Source organism: Oncorhynchus clarkii, chromosome 32 (assembly GCF_045791955.1).
Source record: "Oncorhynchus clarkii lewisi isolate Uvic-CL-2024 chromosome 32, UVic_Ocla_1.0, whole genome shotgun sequence".
Taxonomy (NCBI): domain Eukaryota; kingdom Metazoa; phylum Chordata; class Actinopteri; order Salmoniformes; family Salmonidae; genus Oncorhynchus; species Oncorhynchus clarkii.
In genome coordinates this window covers 28,213,377-28,230,495 of record NC_092178.1, presented here as the reverse complement: position 1 = coordinate 28,230,495, position 17,119 = coordinate 28,213,377, and the positions used below count along the sequence as shown (strand labels likewise).

Here is a 17,119-nt window from a genome sequence, read left to right as displayed (position 1 = left end):
CGCTGCGTGTACCTTGCAGCATTGCGTTGCAGAAGCAGTGCGTTATGTGTGGATTTATCGAACGTATGCATCAAATTGTATGCAGAGAAGGCTTGACCGAAATGGTAGTAGAATGTGAATGTTTAACTTTTATTGCACACATCCAGATGATGCTGCGTACCATTTTGCACAATGACACTGTCGATGTTATCGAGGCGTTCACAGCTTAGCTTCCGAGTGAAGGGTTAACAAATTAAGATGGCTGCCCCCTTGGAGTTGTACTGCTGGAAAGGAGATTGGGGTTTACCCTCAGTTGATACAGACTGTCTAACCGTTTTGGTAAGAAATACAATAGGTGATTACAATACGTAAATTATTATTCACCGTTACTGTCGTCGCATAAATAATTTCCCTTCAACACAAGGCAACAGAGGGTGAGGACTGAGGTGACCTAGCTAGCTAGCTAACGGTTAGCTCCGCTTTGATGAATGACTTGAATGCACACTCATGTTAGTTAGCTAACTAACTACATCATGTGTTATTGACAACATGACATGCATTGATCCAACAATCCTAGGCTGGTCAATGATCGTCACGTTCCCATTATGTTAGCTCAGTTATAACATTTAGCTCAAATCCAGTAAAACATGCTCTTATTATTTAGCCAGGTAACGTTAACTAGTTGGATATGCAACTTGGTCAGGGAACAGCCAATTTCAGGTTTCTGGTTGCTTGCTTTTGACAAGTCAAGTGTGACATGACTTAAACGGCCTACTGTACTACTCTGTTGGAATATTGTGTTGAGAATTTCTAGTGCCGCATTTGATGACAGTTTGAACTAGCTACATGTCTTGGTATTAGCTAATGCCAAGGATCGAGTAATGGCCTAAATTGTCAAAGGTTATGTTAAACGCTTTCCATTCTGTTTTGCTCAACTGTCTTTGCTCAGACACCAATTTCATAATTTGCCCCCGGAAAAAAAATAGTTATGCCTAAAATAAATGTCATTTATAGTGTCATTTTTTAAATTATTAAAGTGACTAATAAGTGGCCACTGCAATGTCCAGTTCACAATACGCATTCATTTGTGAAGTGAAACATTTACATTATTTATTATGGCAATAATTTGTAGTTTAGAGTTAGTTTAATTCACTACTTCTAACTAAGCATACAATTCGCCAGCAGCATACCACCCTGCATTAGGGGCGGCAGGGTAGCCTAGTGGTTAGAGCGTTGGACTAGTAACCAAAAGGTTGCAAGTTCAAATCTCAAGCTGACAAAGTACAAATCTGTCGTTCTGCCCCTGAACAGGCAGTTAACAGGCAGTTAACAGGCAGTTAACCCTAGGCCGTCATTGAAAATAAGAATTTGTTCTTAACTGACTTGCCTAGTTAAATAAAGGTAAAAAATCAACGGTGTCCTCTGCGGTCCCATGGCACTTTTATCGCAGGATGTTAAATATTGGCCACCTAATAAGTTTACAATTGGCTCATTCATCCCCCTGTAACTATTCTCCGGGTTGTTTCTGCAAATGAGAATGTGTTCTCATACACCCAAATATTTGTGCACACTTTAATTCCCAGATGGTGTTTGAGATCTTTGACTGTAAGAAAAAGTGTCAATAATTTAACCGATTTTAGCCTGGTGTTTTCTTTGTATTCGGCATATGGTAATTAATATGGAGGCTCATTCCTCCAGTGAACATTGGAGGGCTGGTAACATGGAGATCCTATTTATTACATTATTATAATTCCTCATTCTATGGCAGACTTCATTTAACTAACACACAATTGATGCTGATGTCATTGTGAATGGTGGCGACTGGAAAGGGAACCGCTCTCACTTTAGCTCACTTTAGATGGTGTTATAGGGACTTGCTTTGAACCCTGGCTAGCCTGTTATTACTTGTCTTTGTTTTAATTTACCCAGCATGGATTATCTCACTGTCCAGTGCAGCTGTCTAAACAGCATGCAGCCATCATCACCACCACCACCCAACTAGCGGGGTTCTAAGAAACTAGAGAAAAGCCAAGAAAGGGGAAGAAAACATAAATAAGCACACACTCTTCCCCTTGTATAATTTACAAAAAATGGTGTTTCCTGTGGAAAGATGCCCTGTTACCCCCTCCCCACACCCGCTGCTGACAGGTCTATAAAATCGAGCATTGACTAAAATACAGGAGAATATAATACAGTATATACATAAGAGATGAGTAAAGCCGTATGTATGTGTTATTTAAACATTTATTCAAGTGACTTGTGTTCCATTATTAGTGGCCAGTGATTCCAAGTCTATGTATACAGGGCAGCAGCCTCTAAGGTGCAGGGTTGCGTAACCGGGTGGAAGCCAGCTAGTGATGGCTATTTAACCGTCTGATGGCCTTGAGATAGAAGCTGTTTTTTACGCTCTCGGTCCAAGCTTTGATGGACCTGTACTGACCTCTCTGTGGAAGAACTTGACTGGCCAGCATAGAACCCTGACCTCAACCCCAACAAATACCTTTGGGATGAATTGGATCAATGTCTGCGAGCCAGGCCTAATCGCCCAACATCAGTGCCCGACCTCATTAATGCTCTTGTGGCTGAATGGAAGCAAGTCCCCACAGCAATGTTCCACCATCTAGTGGAAAGCCTTCCCAGAAGTGTGTAGGCTGTTATAGTAGCAAATGTGGGAACCAACTCCATATTAATGCCCATGGTTTTGGGATAAGATTTGTAAGTTCCAACAAAATATGTGTAGACATGATTGGGAGCCACAAGGAAATTTCCTACTGCCTGACAAAGGTCTGTCAATTACTGTGGCTCCCTCCTTTGTCTGTATTTTTAGGGGATCTGAAACCCAATGCTTGTCGAGCTTTCTCAATTTACATGATTTGCACTGCACAATACTACCACACTCTTACTTTAAAGCTCCAATGCCGTCTATACAGCATAAACCACAGACTACCATCTCTCTCTCTCCCCATCTCAGGCAGGTGTTGGCATAATCGACAGTAGTTAAAACCATGTTAATGAACAATGTTCATTCCACAGCTTCTGTTTAATGACTTAGGTATACTAGGATAGTGATCTAGACCTTAGTGTTTCTTTCGTTTCCCTCGAGCCAGACACACTTCAGCTGGCAAACCCAAATAGCTTTTTTTCCTGAAGGAAATGGGATTTAAAAGCGTCTGGCAAATCCCACAGTGGGAAGGAAACACTCCCATTATTTTTCCTGTGGCAGGGAAAAATGTAATGACTTTCATTCTCATCTGCAACAAAGTGGGGTCTCCATTTACTAAACCCACACCCGAGCGGGATGAGGGTGGGGTTATGGTTTCTAACAAATGGTACAATGTCCTGAACCCTCTCTTATTATAACTACAGTCACACACAGAGGCCATATGGGAGGGGTAAAGGTGATTTTCTTGTATACACATCCAAGTATTAAGGTTGTCTTCATTCTGAGAGCTTAAAGTGATCTAATAGCCATTTCACAAGCCGAGATGAACTGTTCTGTGCTGACCTGGTTACGCATAGGTTAGTTGCTTGAACCATGCTAGAAATTACAATCTAGGGTCAAAGACATATCCAAGTCAGACCAGCACAGTTCGGGTCAGCACGATAGTGCCTAAAGGGTAGGCTATGATAATTGAGCTACTCAAAGAGAGATGAGAGGTCTATAGGCCCAAACTGTCTACATTCAGACATAAGGGAATCTACTGTTTAGTTACTGTGCTGAGAAAGTGATGTTTGGACTTCATCACACTCAGATTGAGGGAGGGAGGAATGTTCTGCTTAGCTGCTCTAAAGCTGCACAGCAGTCACTGTGGGGTTGGAGGCTACTTGGCAGTGTTATATGATCTGCCATGACAAGGCAGACAGGGCTTTATTTTGTCAGGCCACAGAATTCAACTCTTTCACTTAAGATATTTTCCTAAGTCATGGGCCGTTTTCTAAAGCTGTGTCAGTGTTGTCCTGCTATGTGAACCCACACATACTGGGCACAAAACACATTAAGCTATTAAGAACCCCATTGTTTGACAGCATGCATTCACAGTATCAACATCCAGGCCAGTTTACCTAATTTGACTTTCTAGCTACCTATTTTTTACTTAACAATAAAGGTGTCTTGGTCAGGTGTAGGGTTGCAATTTACCTACAATCCACAGGTTTTCTAGAAATCCTGAATTCTGGATTTTGCACTTATTCTCTCCTGATTCCAGGATATTCCCAACCAGGATTTATGGAAAAACTGGTAATTCTGGGAAAGTCATTGATTTTGTTATTATTATCCAGGGATAGCCAACATCTAATGTTGGCACATTTTCGTGGTATAGCCTACTCTACGCTAGATCCTTGCAGGAACTCAATTCTTTAGCAGTCTAGCTTATTTGTAAACTCAGCAAAAAAATAAATGCTCTCACTGTCAACTGCGTTTTATTTTCAGAAAACTTAACATGTGTAAATATTTGTATGAACATCACAAGTTTCAACAACGGAGACATAAACTGAACAAGTTCCACAGACATATGACTAACATAAATTGAATAATGTGTCCCTGAACAAAGGGGGGATCAAAGCCAAAAGTAACAGTCAGTATCTGGTGTGGCCACCAGCTGCATTAAGTACTGCAGTGCATCTCCTCTTCATGGACTGCACCAGATTTGCCAGTTCTTGCTGTGAGATGTTACCCCACTCTTCCACCAAGGCACCTGCAAGTTCCCGGACACTTCTGGGGGGAATGGCCCTAGCCCTCCGCTCGATCCAACAGGTCCCAGACGTGCTCAATGGGATTGAGATCCGGGCTCTTCGCTGGCCATGGCAGAACACTGACATTCATGTCTTGCAGGAAATCACGCACAGAATGAGCAGTATGGCTGGTGGCATTATCATGCTGGAGGGTCATGTCAAGATGAGCCTGCAGGAAGGGTACCACATGAGGGAGTAGGACGCACAGCGTTGAGATTGCCTGCAATGACAACAAGCTCAGTCCGATGATGCTGTGACACACTGCCCCAAACCATGACGGACCCTCCACCTCCAAATCGATCCCGCTCCAGAGTACAGGCCTCGGTGTAACGCTCATTCCTTTGACGATATATGCAAATCCAACCATCAGCCCTGGTGAGAAAAAAACACGACTCGTCAGTGAAGAGCACTTTTTGCCAGTTCTGTCTGGTCCAGCGACGGTGGGTTTGTGCCCATAGACAACGTTGTTGCTGGTGATGTCTAGCGAGGACCTGCCTTACAACAGGCCTACAAGCCCTCAGTCCAGCCTCTCTCAGCCTATTGCGGACAGTCTGAGCACTGGTGGAGGGATTTTGCATTTCTGGTGTAACTCGGGCAGGTGTTGTTGCCATCCTGTACCTGTCCCGCAGGTGTGATGTTCGGTTGTACCGATCCTGTGCAAGTGTTGTTACACGTGGTCTGCCACTGCGAGGACAATCAGCTGTCCGTCCTGTCTCCCTGTAGAGTTGTCTTAGGCGTCTCACACTACGGACATTGCAATTTATTGCCCTGGCCACATCTGCAGTCCTCATGCCTCCTTTCAGCATGCCTAAGGCACTTTCACACAGATGAGCAGGGACCCTGGGCATCTTTCTTTTGATGTTTTTCAGAGTCAGTAGAAAGGCCTCTTTAGTGTCCTAAGTTTTGTTTATGGTTCATTGAACAAGCATGGGAAACAGTGTTTAAACCCTTTACAATGAAGATCTGTGAAGTTATTTGGATTTTTAGTAATTATCTTTGAAAGACAGGGTCCTGAAAAAGGTATGTTTCTTTTTTGCTGAGTTTAGTTCAGGCCCTCGTTTTAAACATTTCCAGGATGGATTTCAAAATGAATGTGATGGCTGGGCCACGTTTAGGCTGTAGCATACTTGGCTTGTATATCCTTGTAAATGTCAGTCAGTGTTTGTTTAGGGTACTGTAGGTTTTTATTGCTCTATGTGAAATAGGCTATGCATTCCTCTCCATCCCTATGGACACCCAAAAAGGAAGATGATTTATAGAGTGCTCCGAGCGCCACAGAGTACCTCAATCCTCAGTGAAATTTGCCAACAGTTCCGCGGATGAGGGTATCTGCGTTTTTATGTTTTTTAACTGCGGTTTCCTAGGGGTTTCCGAAAATGGGGGGTTTGAACCTCAGGAAGACGACTTAGGGACTCGTCACCCCTCCTCTCCTTTCTTTTTCTTTCCCCTCCTACCACCACCACCCAGATAGATTTGAAGTTTTCCCCTGTAAGGGTGACTACTTTTAGGCTACTTTATGCCAAAGCGATGATTGACATCTTTGTTTTCAATTAAACCCAGCTAGTTTGAGTCTCGTGAATATTGAATGTATCCCTCCTCAACTTTCAAGAGGCCTAGCCTACATGTAGACCTAATTTAGGGAGTGCAGGTTGGTTGTTTCATTTTGTTGGCCTGACGTCCTCGGGGTTTAACTTAAAGTTGAGGTAAATGGAAATATTTGGACACTTGCCCTGTCAGCATAATGAAAGTGATGTGCCCTTAAGGGTTTCGGAGTGCTGTAAACTCTACCTCGTAAAGGTAGGATAATCCTGGATATCAAATCAAATTTTATTGCGCCAAATACAACAGGTGTAGATCTTACAATGAAATGCTTACTTACGAGCCCTAACCAACAATGCAGTTTAACATTTTTAAAGTACCTAAAAACAGAAAGAATAATAAACAAAACAAACAATAATTTAAGGAGCAGCAGTAAAATAACAATAATGAGGCTATATACAGGGGGTACCGGTACAGAGTCAATGTACCTGTTATTCAATGTAATTGAGGTAATATGTACATGTAGGTAGAGTTAAAGTGACTGTGCATAGATAATAACTGAGAGTAGCAGCGGTGTAAAAGAGGGGGGGGGGGGGGGGCAATGCAAATAATCTGTGTAGCCATTTGATTAGATGTTCAGGAGTCTTATGGCTTGTGGGTAGAAGCTGTTTAGAAGCCTCTTGGAACTAGACTTGGCGCTCTGGTACTGCTCGCCAGTCTATAACTAGGGTGGCTGGAGTCTTTGACAATTTTTAGGGCCGTCCTCTGACACTGCCTGGTATAGAGGTCCTGGATGGCAGGAAGCTTGGCCCCAGTGATGTGCTGGGCCGTTCGCAGTAGTGCCTTGCGGTCGGAGGCCGAGCAGTTGCCATACCAGGCAGTGATGCAACCAGTCAGGATACTCTGGTTCAGCTGTAGAACCTTTTGAGGATCCATGCCAAATCTTTTCAGTCTCCTGAAGGGGAATATGTTTTGTCGTGCCCTCAAACCATGTTAGTTTGTTGGTGATGTGGACGCCAAGGAACTTAAAGCTCTCAACCTGCTCCACTACAGCCCCGTCGATGAAAATGGGGGCGTGCTCGGTCCTCCTTTTCCTGTAGTCCACAATCATCTCCTTTGTCTTGATCCCGTTGAGGGAGAGGTGGTTGTCTTGGTGCCACACGGGCAGGTCTCTGACCTCCTCCCTATACGCTGTCTCATCGTTGTCGGTGATCAGGCCTACCACTGTTGTGTCATCAGCAAACCTAATGATGGTGTTGGAGTCGGGCCTGCCCGTGCAGTCATGAGTGAACATGGAGTACAGGGGGGGACTGAGGACACACCCCTGAGGGGCCCCCGTGTTGAGGGTCAACGTGGCGGATGTGTTGTTACCTACACTTACTACCTGGGGGCGGCCCGTCAGGAAGTTCAGGATCCAGTTGCAGAGGGAGGTGTGTAGTCCCAGGGTCCTTAGCTTATTGATGAGCTTTGAGGGCACTATGGTGTTGAACGCTGTAGTCAATTAATAGCATTCTCACATAGGTGTTCCTTTTGTCCGGGTGGGAAAGGGCAGTGTGGAGTAGAGGTCGACCGATTACGATTTTTCAACGGCAATAGCGATACCGATTATTGGAGGACCAAAAAAAGCCGATACCGATAAATCGGCCGATTTTAAAAATAAATATATAAAAAAATTACAAAAATAAATGTATCTTTTATTTGTAATAATGACAATTACAACAATATTGAGTGAACACTTATTTTAACTTAATATAATACATCAATAAAATAAATTTAGCCTCAAATAAATAATGAAACATGTTCAATTTGGTTTAAATAATGCAAAAACAAAGTGTTGGAAAAGAAAGTAAAAGTGCAATCTGTGCCATGTAAGAAAGCTAATGTTTAAGTTCCTTGCGCAGAACATGAGAACATATGAAAGCTGGTGGTTCCTTTTAACATGAGTCTTCAATATTCCCAGGTCAGAAGTTTTAGGTTGTAGTTATAATAGGAATTATAGAACTATTTCTCTCTATACGATTTGTATTTCATATACCTTTGACTATTGGATGTTCTTATAGGCACTTTAGTATTGCCAGTGTAACAGTATAGCTTCCATCCCTCTCCTCGCCCCTACCTGGGCTCGAACCAGGAACACATCGACAACAGCCACCCTCGAAGCAGCGTTACCCATCGCTCCACAAAAGCCGCGGCCCTTGCAGAGCAAGGGGAACAACTACTCCAAGTCTCAGTGCGAGTTACGTTTGAAACGCTATTAGCGCGCACCCCGCTTACTAGCTAGCCATTCCACATCGGTTACACCAGCCTAATCTCGGGAGTTGATAGGCTTAAAGTCATAAACAGCTCAATGCTTGAAGCTCCCCAGGCTCCCCGTGAGGCAGGTGGTTAGAGCGTTGGACTAGTTAACCGTAAGGTTGCAAGATTGAATCCCTGAGCTGACAAGGTAATAAATAATCTGTCATTCTGCCCCTGAACAAGGCAGTTAACCCACCGTTCCTAGGCCGTCATTGAAAATAAGAATGTGTTCTTAACTGACTTGCCAATTTAAATATAGGTGTAAAAAAAAATGTTATTGTTATGAAAACTTGAAATCGGCCCTAATTATTCGGCCATTCCGATTAATCGGTCGACCTCTAGTGTGGAGTGCAATAGAGATTTCATAATCTGTGGATCTTTTAGGGAGGTATGCAAATTGGAGTGGGTCTAGTGTTTCTGGGATGATGGTGTTGATGTGAGCCATGACCAGCCTTTCAAAGCACTTCATGGCTACAGACATGATTGCTACGGGTCGGTAGTCATTTAGGCAGGTTACCTTAGTGTTCTTGGGCACAGGGACTATAGTGGTCTGCTTGAAACATGTTGGTATTACAGACTCTGACAGGGGAGGTTGAAAATGTCAGGATATTCTTGCCTTTTGAGTTTTCCTAACAAGATCTCTTGGTCTTTGAAGGAGCCGTTGTGTTATTTAAACATTCACTGAATTTTCAAGAAGGTAATGAGCTTTGTAATCTGGTATTTTGGCCGGAAAAGAGTCATGCACCTCTCTTCAGTTCCAAAGACATGTAATTTCTTCAGTGCGATCTGGAAGAAGTGGTGTTCTTCTTGCTTGAATAGTTTCTCTGTGGTGAAAGAGGCATCTCGCTGTCCTAAAGTATAAGGTACCAAAGTAATCCATAAGACTCCATTACTGTGGTCCTGTATGGCAGAGTTGATAGAGAGTTGGTAGAGCATGGGGCTTGCACAGCCAGGGTTCTGGGTTTGATTCCCGGGGCCACCAATATGTAAAATGTATGCACGCGTTACTGTAACTTGCTTTGGATAAAAGCTTCTACTAAATGGCATTTATTATATTGAGTCATAAACTTTATTGGAAACTGTTTGCTCATCTGTTTCTCTGTCTTTCTTTCTCTCAGGCCTATGCCAAGTTTGCTGGTGCTCCACTCAAAGTCCACAAGATCACCAACCCCTGGAGAAGCCCCACAGGTAATTCCAACCCAGAGCACTGCTATGTTCTGTTCTCACTATCGTAAAAATCGATACATATTGCAATATTATTTTGGATGATATTATATTGATATTTTGACTTCAAGTATCAATTTGAAATGTTGTATTTTTTTGCTAGGTAGCTTGGCTAGCGCTAGTCGGCATTGCCTGCGCTAAAACTCCAGTATTTATCTTCTTTTAAATACGTTTTCAGCACTTTTATTTCCATGACTGATCAAAAGTCATTTTCTTATGCTGTCGTCTCTCTTCAGCAGACACACACTGAGTGTCCAAAACATTAGGAACACCTGCTCTTTCCATGATATAGACTGGACCAGATGAATCCAGGTGAAAGCTTATTGATGTCACTTGTTAAGTCCCCTTCAATCATTCTAGATGAAGGGGAGGAGACAGGTTAAAGAAGGATTTTTAAGAGACAGGGATTGTGTATGTGTGCCATTCAGAGGGTGAATGGGCAAGACAAAGATTGAAATGCCTTTCAACAGGGTATGGTAGTAGGTGCCAGCTACACCGGTTTTAATGTGTCAATAACTGCAATGCTGCTGTTTTTCACACTCAACAGTATCATGTGAGTATCAAGAATGGTCCACCACCCAAAGGACATCCAGCAAACGTGGCACAACTGTGGGAAGCATTGGAGTCAACATGGGCCAACATCCCTGTGGAATGCTTTCGATACCGTTTAGAGTTCATGCCCTGACGAATTGAGACTGTTCTGAGGGCAAAAGGGTGTGCATGTAAATATTATGAAGGTGTTTCTAATGTTTTGTACACAGTGTATAGTGAGCAATATGTTTGGAACATCAAATCGCAATCGAATCACAATACATATAGAATAGGGAGAATTGCAATTCTTATCTTATCAGCATCTAAGCATTTTGATATCGTAATGAGGTCCCTGGCAATTCCCAGCCCTAGTACTCACATGCCTTTTTTGGAATGAACTCACTGAACTCAGTACAGGCTCACACATCACACAACTCCCATAGCGTTACTTTACCGTCTGCGTTCACTCACCCTTAGGAACGAAGAAAGCCATGGTTTGATATATGAGAACAGGAAGCTCTTACTTTCCCCCTCTTCTCACTGGAGTAGAACAGGGGTCACAGGTCGTGTGGTAACAGTCAAAAGGTCAGCGAGCACCTGACGTTCTCATATCTCTCAGTACCACCTTCTTTGTATGCCAGCCCAGTTTTGCTGCACCCTCCTGGCTTCCTCACACCACAGGGGGTTCAGACGACTCTGAGGTCTTTATGGTTACTGTCTGGATCGTTGTTTTTTGCATTCCCGCTATCCATTTCAGAAGATCGCTATATCATTTTAATGTGTTTCCTGAGATGTTAAACACTTTTCCACGCGTTGTGAGTGAGGTCAGATAATCTGCGCAGAGCGATTGCAATAAAGACGACCTTGATTGCGCCCTTTCGGCTGACTGCTCTGGTCCCTCGTTTCAGGTACCTTGCCGGCACTGAAGACCACGGAGGAAAGTACTCGTAGTCTTTCCAAACCCAGTAATATCATCATTCACCTTAGAAAACAGGTGAGTCCTATTCCTACCATGTCTCTTCCTCTTCCCACAGGGGAGATGAATGGTAAGCAGGTGAAAGACAACCTCCCCCTCCACCCCCATCCTTTTGGAGAGGGAACAGGTGGGTGATGATGCTCTTCCAAATTATGAGCTGTTCTATAGGAAACGTGTGTTAATGTAACACTAAAAGGTTGAGACATTCTTAATAACAAACAGGTGAGTGACATCCGGAGCCATTTGTAGATATATTTCCAATGTGTACTGCTTTTGGCTTCAAGGTATATTCCCTTGCTTATAAATTCTGGGCATGCAGATTCAAGTTACAAATTAGTTACACAAGTATTTTCTTGAGCTCCAGTAACAACATGGTAATCTCTACAAGACCTCCACATCTATAGTTGGGTTGGGCACTAGTTATTTTGTTGGTGCGTTCAAGTTAAATTGTCAGTACTCAAAGTGGAGGTTCACACACTCGGATTTAAAGTTTATGTTAAACAATTTTTTATTTGATATAACCATTTAACCAACCATATTAAGAAGTATGGTTAAGAAACTTAAAAAAGGCACACTTTTGCATAAGTGCAGGGGTCTTTCTCGTCTGCCAAACTGATACAACTGGTATGCAAAAGGAAGACCGTAGGCAAAACTTGAGGTCCTTAAATATATTGCTGTCCAGGGACAGTGAGTCTTGGGGGTGGAGATTAACTGGTTATGAGTTGTTGCATTGACCTTTATTGGTAGAAAGTCTTGGCATAGTGATTTACTAGGCTTAATTTTGTGGTTTAGGCTGGGTTGTGAGCCTCTGGTGTAGAAATCTTGGCCATAACTCTGCATAGATGGAAGGGGTCTCTCATCAAGTCACCAGAGGGGTATACTACAAATCAGGATGAATAAATTAGCCAGCTAACTTGCCTTAATATTCTGAAATAACCTTTTACAATTTAGAAAGATAAGTTTAGACATGGTCTAATTGACTACAACAACCAAAAACACATCTAAGTTTAGCTTTCAGAAATCAATCAATAGTTGTTTCTGGTTGTTTATCAAATTAGTTGGCTAACTCATTGATCCTACTTTGTAGTATACCCCACAGGTTGAGCAACAGATGATTTGTTTAGCAGTGTTGTGGTAAAGCGTCTCCCATATTGCTTCGACCTTACAGATTGAGGGGTTAGGGCCAATGGCAACAGTCTTATTGGGGTCCGACACATAACAAAAAATACATTACAGACAAAAAACTTTACATACATTTAAAAACATGACTACTAAAAACTGACTATCCTACCGATCCTTGGCTTCGGCAATGACATTTACAAAATAGCCTCCAACACTCTACTCAGCAAATTGGATGTAGTCTATCACAGTGCCATTTGTTTTGTCGCCAAAGCCCCATATACTACCCACCACTGCGACCTGTATGCTCTCATTGGCTGGCCCTCGCTTCATATTCGTCGCCAAACCCACTGGCTCCAGGTCATCTATAAGTATTTGCTAGGTAAAGTCCTGCCTTATCTCAGGTCACTGGTCACCATAGCAACATCCACCCGTAGCACACGCTCCAGCAGGTATATTTCACTGGTCATCCCCAACGCCAACACCTACTTTGGCTGCCTTTCCTTCCAGTTCTCTGCTGCCAATGACTGGAACAAATTGCAAAAATCACTGTAGCTGGAGTCTTATATCTCCTTTAGTAACTTTAAGCATCAGCTGTCAGAGCAGCTTACCGATCACTGCATCTGTACACAGCCCATCTGTAAATAGCCCACCCAACTACCTCATCCCCATATTGTTATTTGTTTTTGCTCTTTTGCACCCCAGTATCCCTACTTGCACATCAACTTCTGCACATCTATCACTCGTGTTAATGCTAAATTGTAATTATTTTACCACTATGGCCTATTTATTGCCTTACCTCCCTAATCTTACTACATTTGCACACACTGTATATAGATTGTTCTATTGTGTATGTTTGTTTGTGTAACTCTGTGTTGTGGTTTTTGTCGAACTGTTTGCTTTATCTTGGCCAGGTCGCAGTTGTAAATTAGAACGTGTTCTCAACTGGCCTACCTGGTTAAATAAATGTGGAAAACAATCTCTATTTTTTTTATGTTAATGCAAGTGTAGCAAAATGCTTGTGCTTCTAGTTCCGACAATGCAGTAATATCTAACAAGTAATCTAACAATTCCCCAAAAACTACAGTTGAAGTCGGAACCTTACATACACCTTAGCCAATCACATTTAAATTCGGTTTTTCAGAATTTCTGACATTTAATCCTAGTAAAAATCCCTGTCTTAGGTCAGTTAGGATCACCACTTTATTTTAAGAATGTGAAATGTCAGAATAATAGTAGAGAGAATGATTTATTTCAGCTTTTATTTATTTCATCACATTCCCAGTGGGTCAGAAGTTTACATACACTCAATTAGTATTTGGTAGCATTGCCTTTAAATTGTTTACTTGGGTCAAAAGTTTTGGGTAGCCTTCCACAAGCTTCCCACAATAAGTTGGATGAATTTTGCCCCATTCTTCCTGACAGAGCTGGTGTAACTGCGTCAGGTTTGTAGGCCTCCTTGCTCACACACACTTTTTCAGTTTGGCCACACATTTTCTATAGGATTGAGGTCAGGGCTTTGTGGTCAGGCCATTCTAATACCTTGATTTGTTGTCCTTAAGCCATTTTGCCACAACTTTGGAAGTATGCTTGGGGTCATTGTCCATTTGGATGACCCATTTGCAACCAAGCTTTAACTTCCCGACTGATGTCTTGAGATGTTGCTTCTAATATATCCACATAATTTTTTTTCCTCATGATGCCATCTATTTTGTGATGTGCACCAGACCCTCCTGTAGCAAAGCACCCCAACAACATGATGCTGCCACCCCCGTGCTTCGCGGTTGGGATGGTGTTCTTCGGCTTGCAAGCTTCCCCCTTTTTCCTCCAAACATAACGATGGTCATTATGGCCAAACAGTTCTATTTTTGTTTCATCAGACCAGAGGACATTACTCCAAAAGGTACGATATTTGTCCCCATGTGTAGTTGCAAACCGCAGTCGGGCTTTTTTTTATGGTGGTTTTGGAGCAGTGGCTTCTTCCTTGACGCACAGCCTTTCAGGTTATGTCAATATAGGACTCGTTTTACTGTGGATATAGTTTTGTACCTGTTTCCTCCAGCATCTTCACAAGGTCCTTTACTGTTGTTCTGGGATTGATTTGCACTTTTTGCACCAAAGTACGTTCATCTCTAGGAGACAGAACATGTCTCCTTCCTGAGCGGTATGAAGGCTGCGTGGTCCCATCGTGTTTATACTTGCGTACTATTGCTTGTACAGATGAGCGTGGTACCTTCAGGCATTTGGAAATTGCTCCCAAGGATGAACCGGACTTGTGGAGGTCTGCAATTTGTTTTCTGAGGTCTTGGACTTTTTTCTTTTCCCATGATGTAAAGCAAAGAGGCACTGAGTTTTAAGGTAGGCCTTGAAATACATCCACAGGTACACCTCCAATAGGCTAATTGACATCATTTGAGTCAATCAGAAGCTTCTAAAGCCATGACATAATTTTCTGGAATTTTCCAAGCTGTTTAAAGGCACAGTCAACTTAGTGTATGTAAACTTCTGAAGCACTGGAATTGTGATACAGTGAATTGTAAGTTAAATCATCTGTCTGTAAACAGTTGTTGTAAAAATGACTTTTGTCATGCACAAAGTAGATATCCTAACCGACTTGCCAAAACTAGTTTGTTAACAAGAAATGTGTGGAGTGGTTGAAAAACGAGTTTTAATGACTCCAACCTAAGTGTATGTAAACTTCCGACTTCAACTGTACCTAATACACACAAATCTAAAGGGGTGAATTAGAATATGTACATATAAGTATATGGATGAGCGATGGTCAAGCGGCATAGGCAAGGTGCAATAGGTGGTATAAAATACAGTATATACATGTGAAATGAGTATTAAGATATGTAACCATTATTAGTGGCATTGTTTAAAGTGACTAGTGTAGTGTGCGTGTGTGTTTGCATCAGTTACACATACGTCAGTTCATACACACAACAAGTAGGTCACATGCTATTTGTATAAACAAAATAGCATTTAACTTTATTGTACATAATATTGCTGCTACCGTCTTTTATGACCGAAAATAACTTCTGGACATCAGAACAGCGATTACTCGAACTGGAAGAAGCTTTTTCCTTTAACGAGTCCGACGCGAAGGATATACTGCTTTCTCGGTAACAGGCCCAAATCTCTGTCATTTGCATGAAGAAAAGATGGAGAAAAAGGGGATCAGAGGTCAGACTGCCTTCTGAGAATTCGTAGGCGAGCGAGTAAACTCCCACTGCCATCCCTTCTATTTGCCAAAATCGATGACCTACGATCAAGATTATCCTACCAACAGGACATTAACTGTAATATTTTATGTTTCACCGAGTCGTGGCTGAATGACGACACGGATAATATAGAGCTGGCGGTATTTTCCACCCACCGGCAGGACAGAGGGACTACGTCTGGTAAGACGAGGGTTGTGTGTCTATTTGTCAATAACAGTTGGTTCGCAATGTCTTGAGGTATTGCTCGCCTGAGGTAGAGTACCTTATAAGCTGTAGACCATACTATCTATTATTCGTGTCTATTTACCAACACAAACCCATGCTGGCACTAAGACTGCACTCAACCAACTCTATTTAAGGCCATAAGCAAACAAGAAAATGCTCATCCAGAAGCGGCACTCCTAGTGGCCAGGGACATAAATCCATTTTACCTCATTTCTACCAGCATGTCACATGTGCAACCAGAGGGAAAAAGCTCTAGACCACCTTTACTCCACACACAGAGATGCATACAAAGCTCTCCCCCACCCTCCATTTGGAAACTGACCACAATTATATCCTCCTGATTCCTGCTTACAAGCAAAAACTAAAGCAGGAAGTAGCAGTGACTCACTCAATACAGAAGTGGTCAGATGATGCGAATGCTACGCTACAGGACTGTTTTTCTAGTACAGACTGGAATATGTTCCGGGATTCATCCAATGGAATTGAGGAGTATACCACCTCAGTCATCGGCTTTATCAATAAGTGCATTGACAACGTCGTCCCCACAGTGACCGTACGTACATATCCCAACCAGAAGCCATGGATTTACAGGTAACATCCTCATTGATCTAAAGGCTAGAGCTGCCGCTTTCAAGGAGGTGGACACTAATCCGGACACTTATAAGAAATACCGCTGTGCCCTCAGATGAACCATCAAACAAGCAAAGCGTCAGTACAGGATTAAGATTGAATCCTACTACACCAGCTCTGACGCTCGTTGGATGTGGCAGGGGTGAAAACTATTACAGACCACAAAGGGAAACCCAGATGTGAGCTGCCCAGTGACGCGAGCCTACCAAACGAGTTAAAGGCCTTTTATGGACCCGAGGCAAGCAACACGGACACATGCACAAGAGCACCAGCTGTTCTGGACGACTGTGTGATAACGCTCTCGGTAGCCGATGTGAGCAAGACCTTTTTAAACAGGTCAAAATTCACAAAGCCGCGGAGCCAGACAGATTACCAGGACGTGTACTCAAAGCACACCCAGACCAACTGGCAAGTGTCTTCACTTACATTTTAATCCTCTCCCTGACCGAGTCTGTAATACCTGCATGTTTCAAGCAGACCACCATAGTCCCTGTGCCCAAGGAACCAAAGGTAACCTGCCTAAATGATTACCGCCCCGTAGCACTCACGTCGGTCGCCATGTAGTACTTTGAAAGGCTGGTCATGGCTCACATCAACAGCATCCTTCCGGATTCCCTAGACCCACTCCAATTCGCATACCGCCCCA

At 42.8% G+C, this 17,119-nt stretch overlaps 1 protein-coding gene across 1 annotated transcript in view; it reads left to right on the top strand.

The window, feature by feature from the left end:
• Positions 1–214: 214 nt before the first annotated feature.
• LOC139391849 (metaxin 1b) overlaps positions 215–17,119 on the top strand; it is a 30,955-nt gene continuing 14,050 nt past the window's right edge. The window contains exons 1-3 of the mRNA XM_071139442.1: positions 215–318; positions 9,663–9,732; positions 11,208–11,293. Of these exons, the coding sequence (XP_070995543.1) occupies positions 238–318; positions 9,663–9,732; positions 11,208–11,293 (237 nt within the window). The 5' untranslated portion in view covers positions 215–237. The remainder of the gene's footprint in view (positions 319–9,662; positions 9,733–11,207; positions 11,294–17,119) is intronic.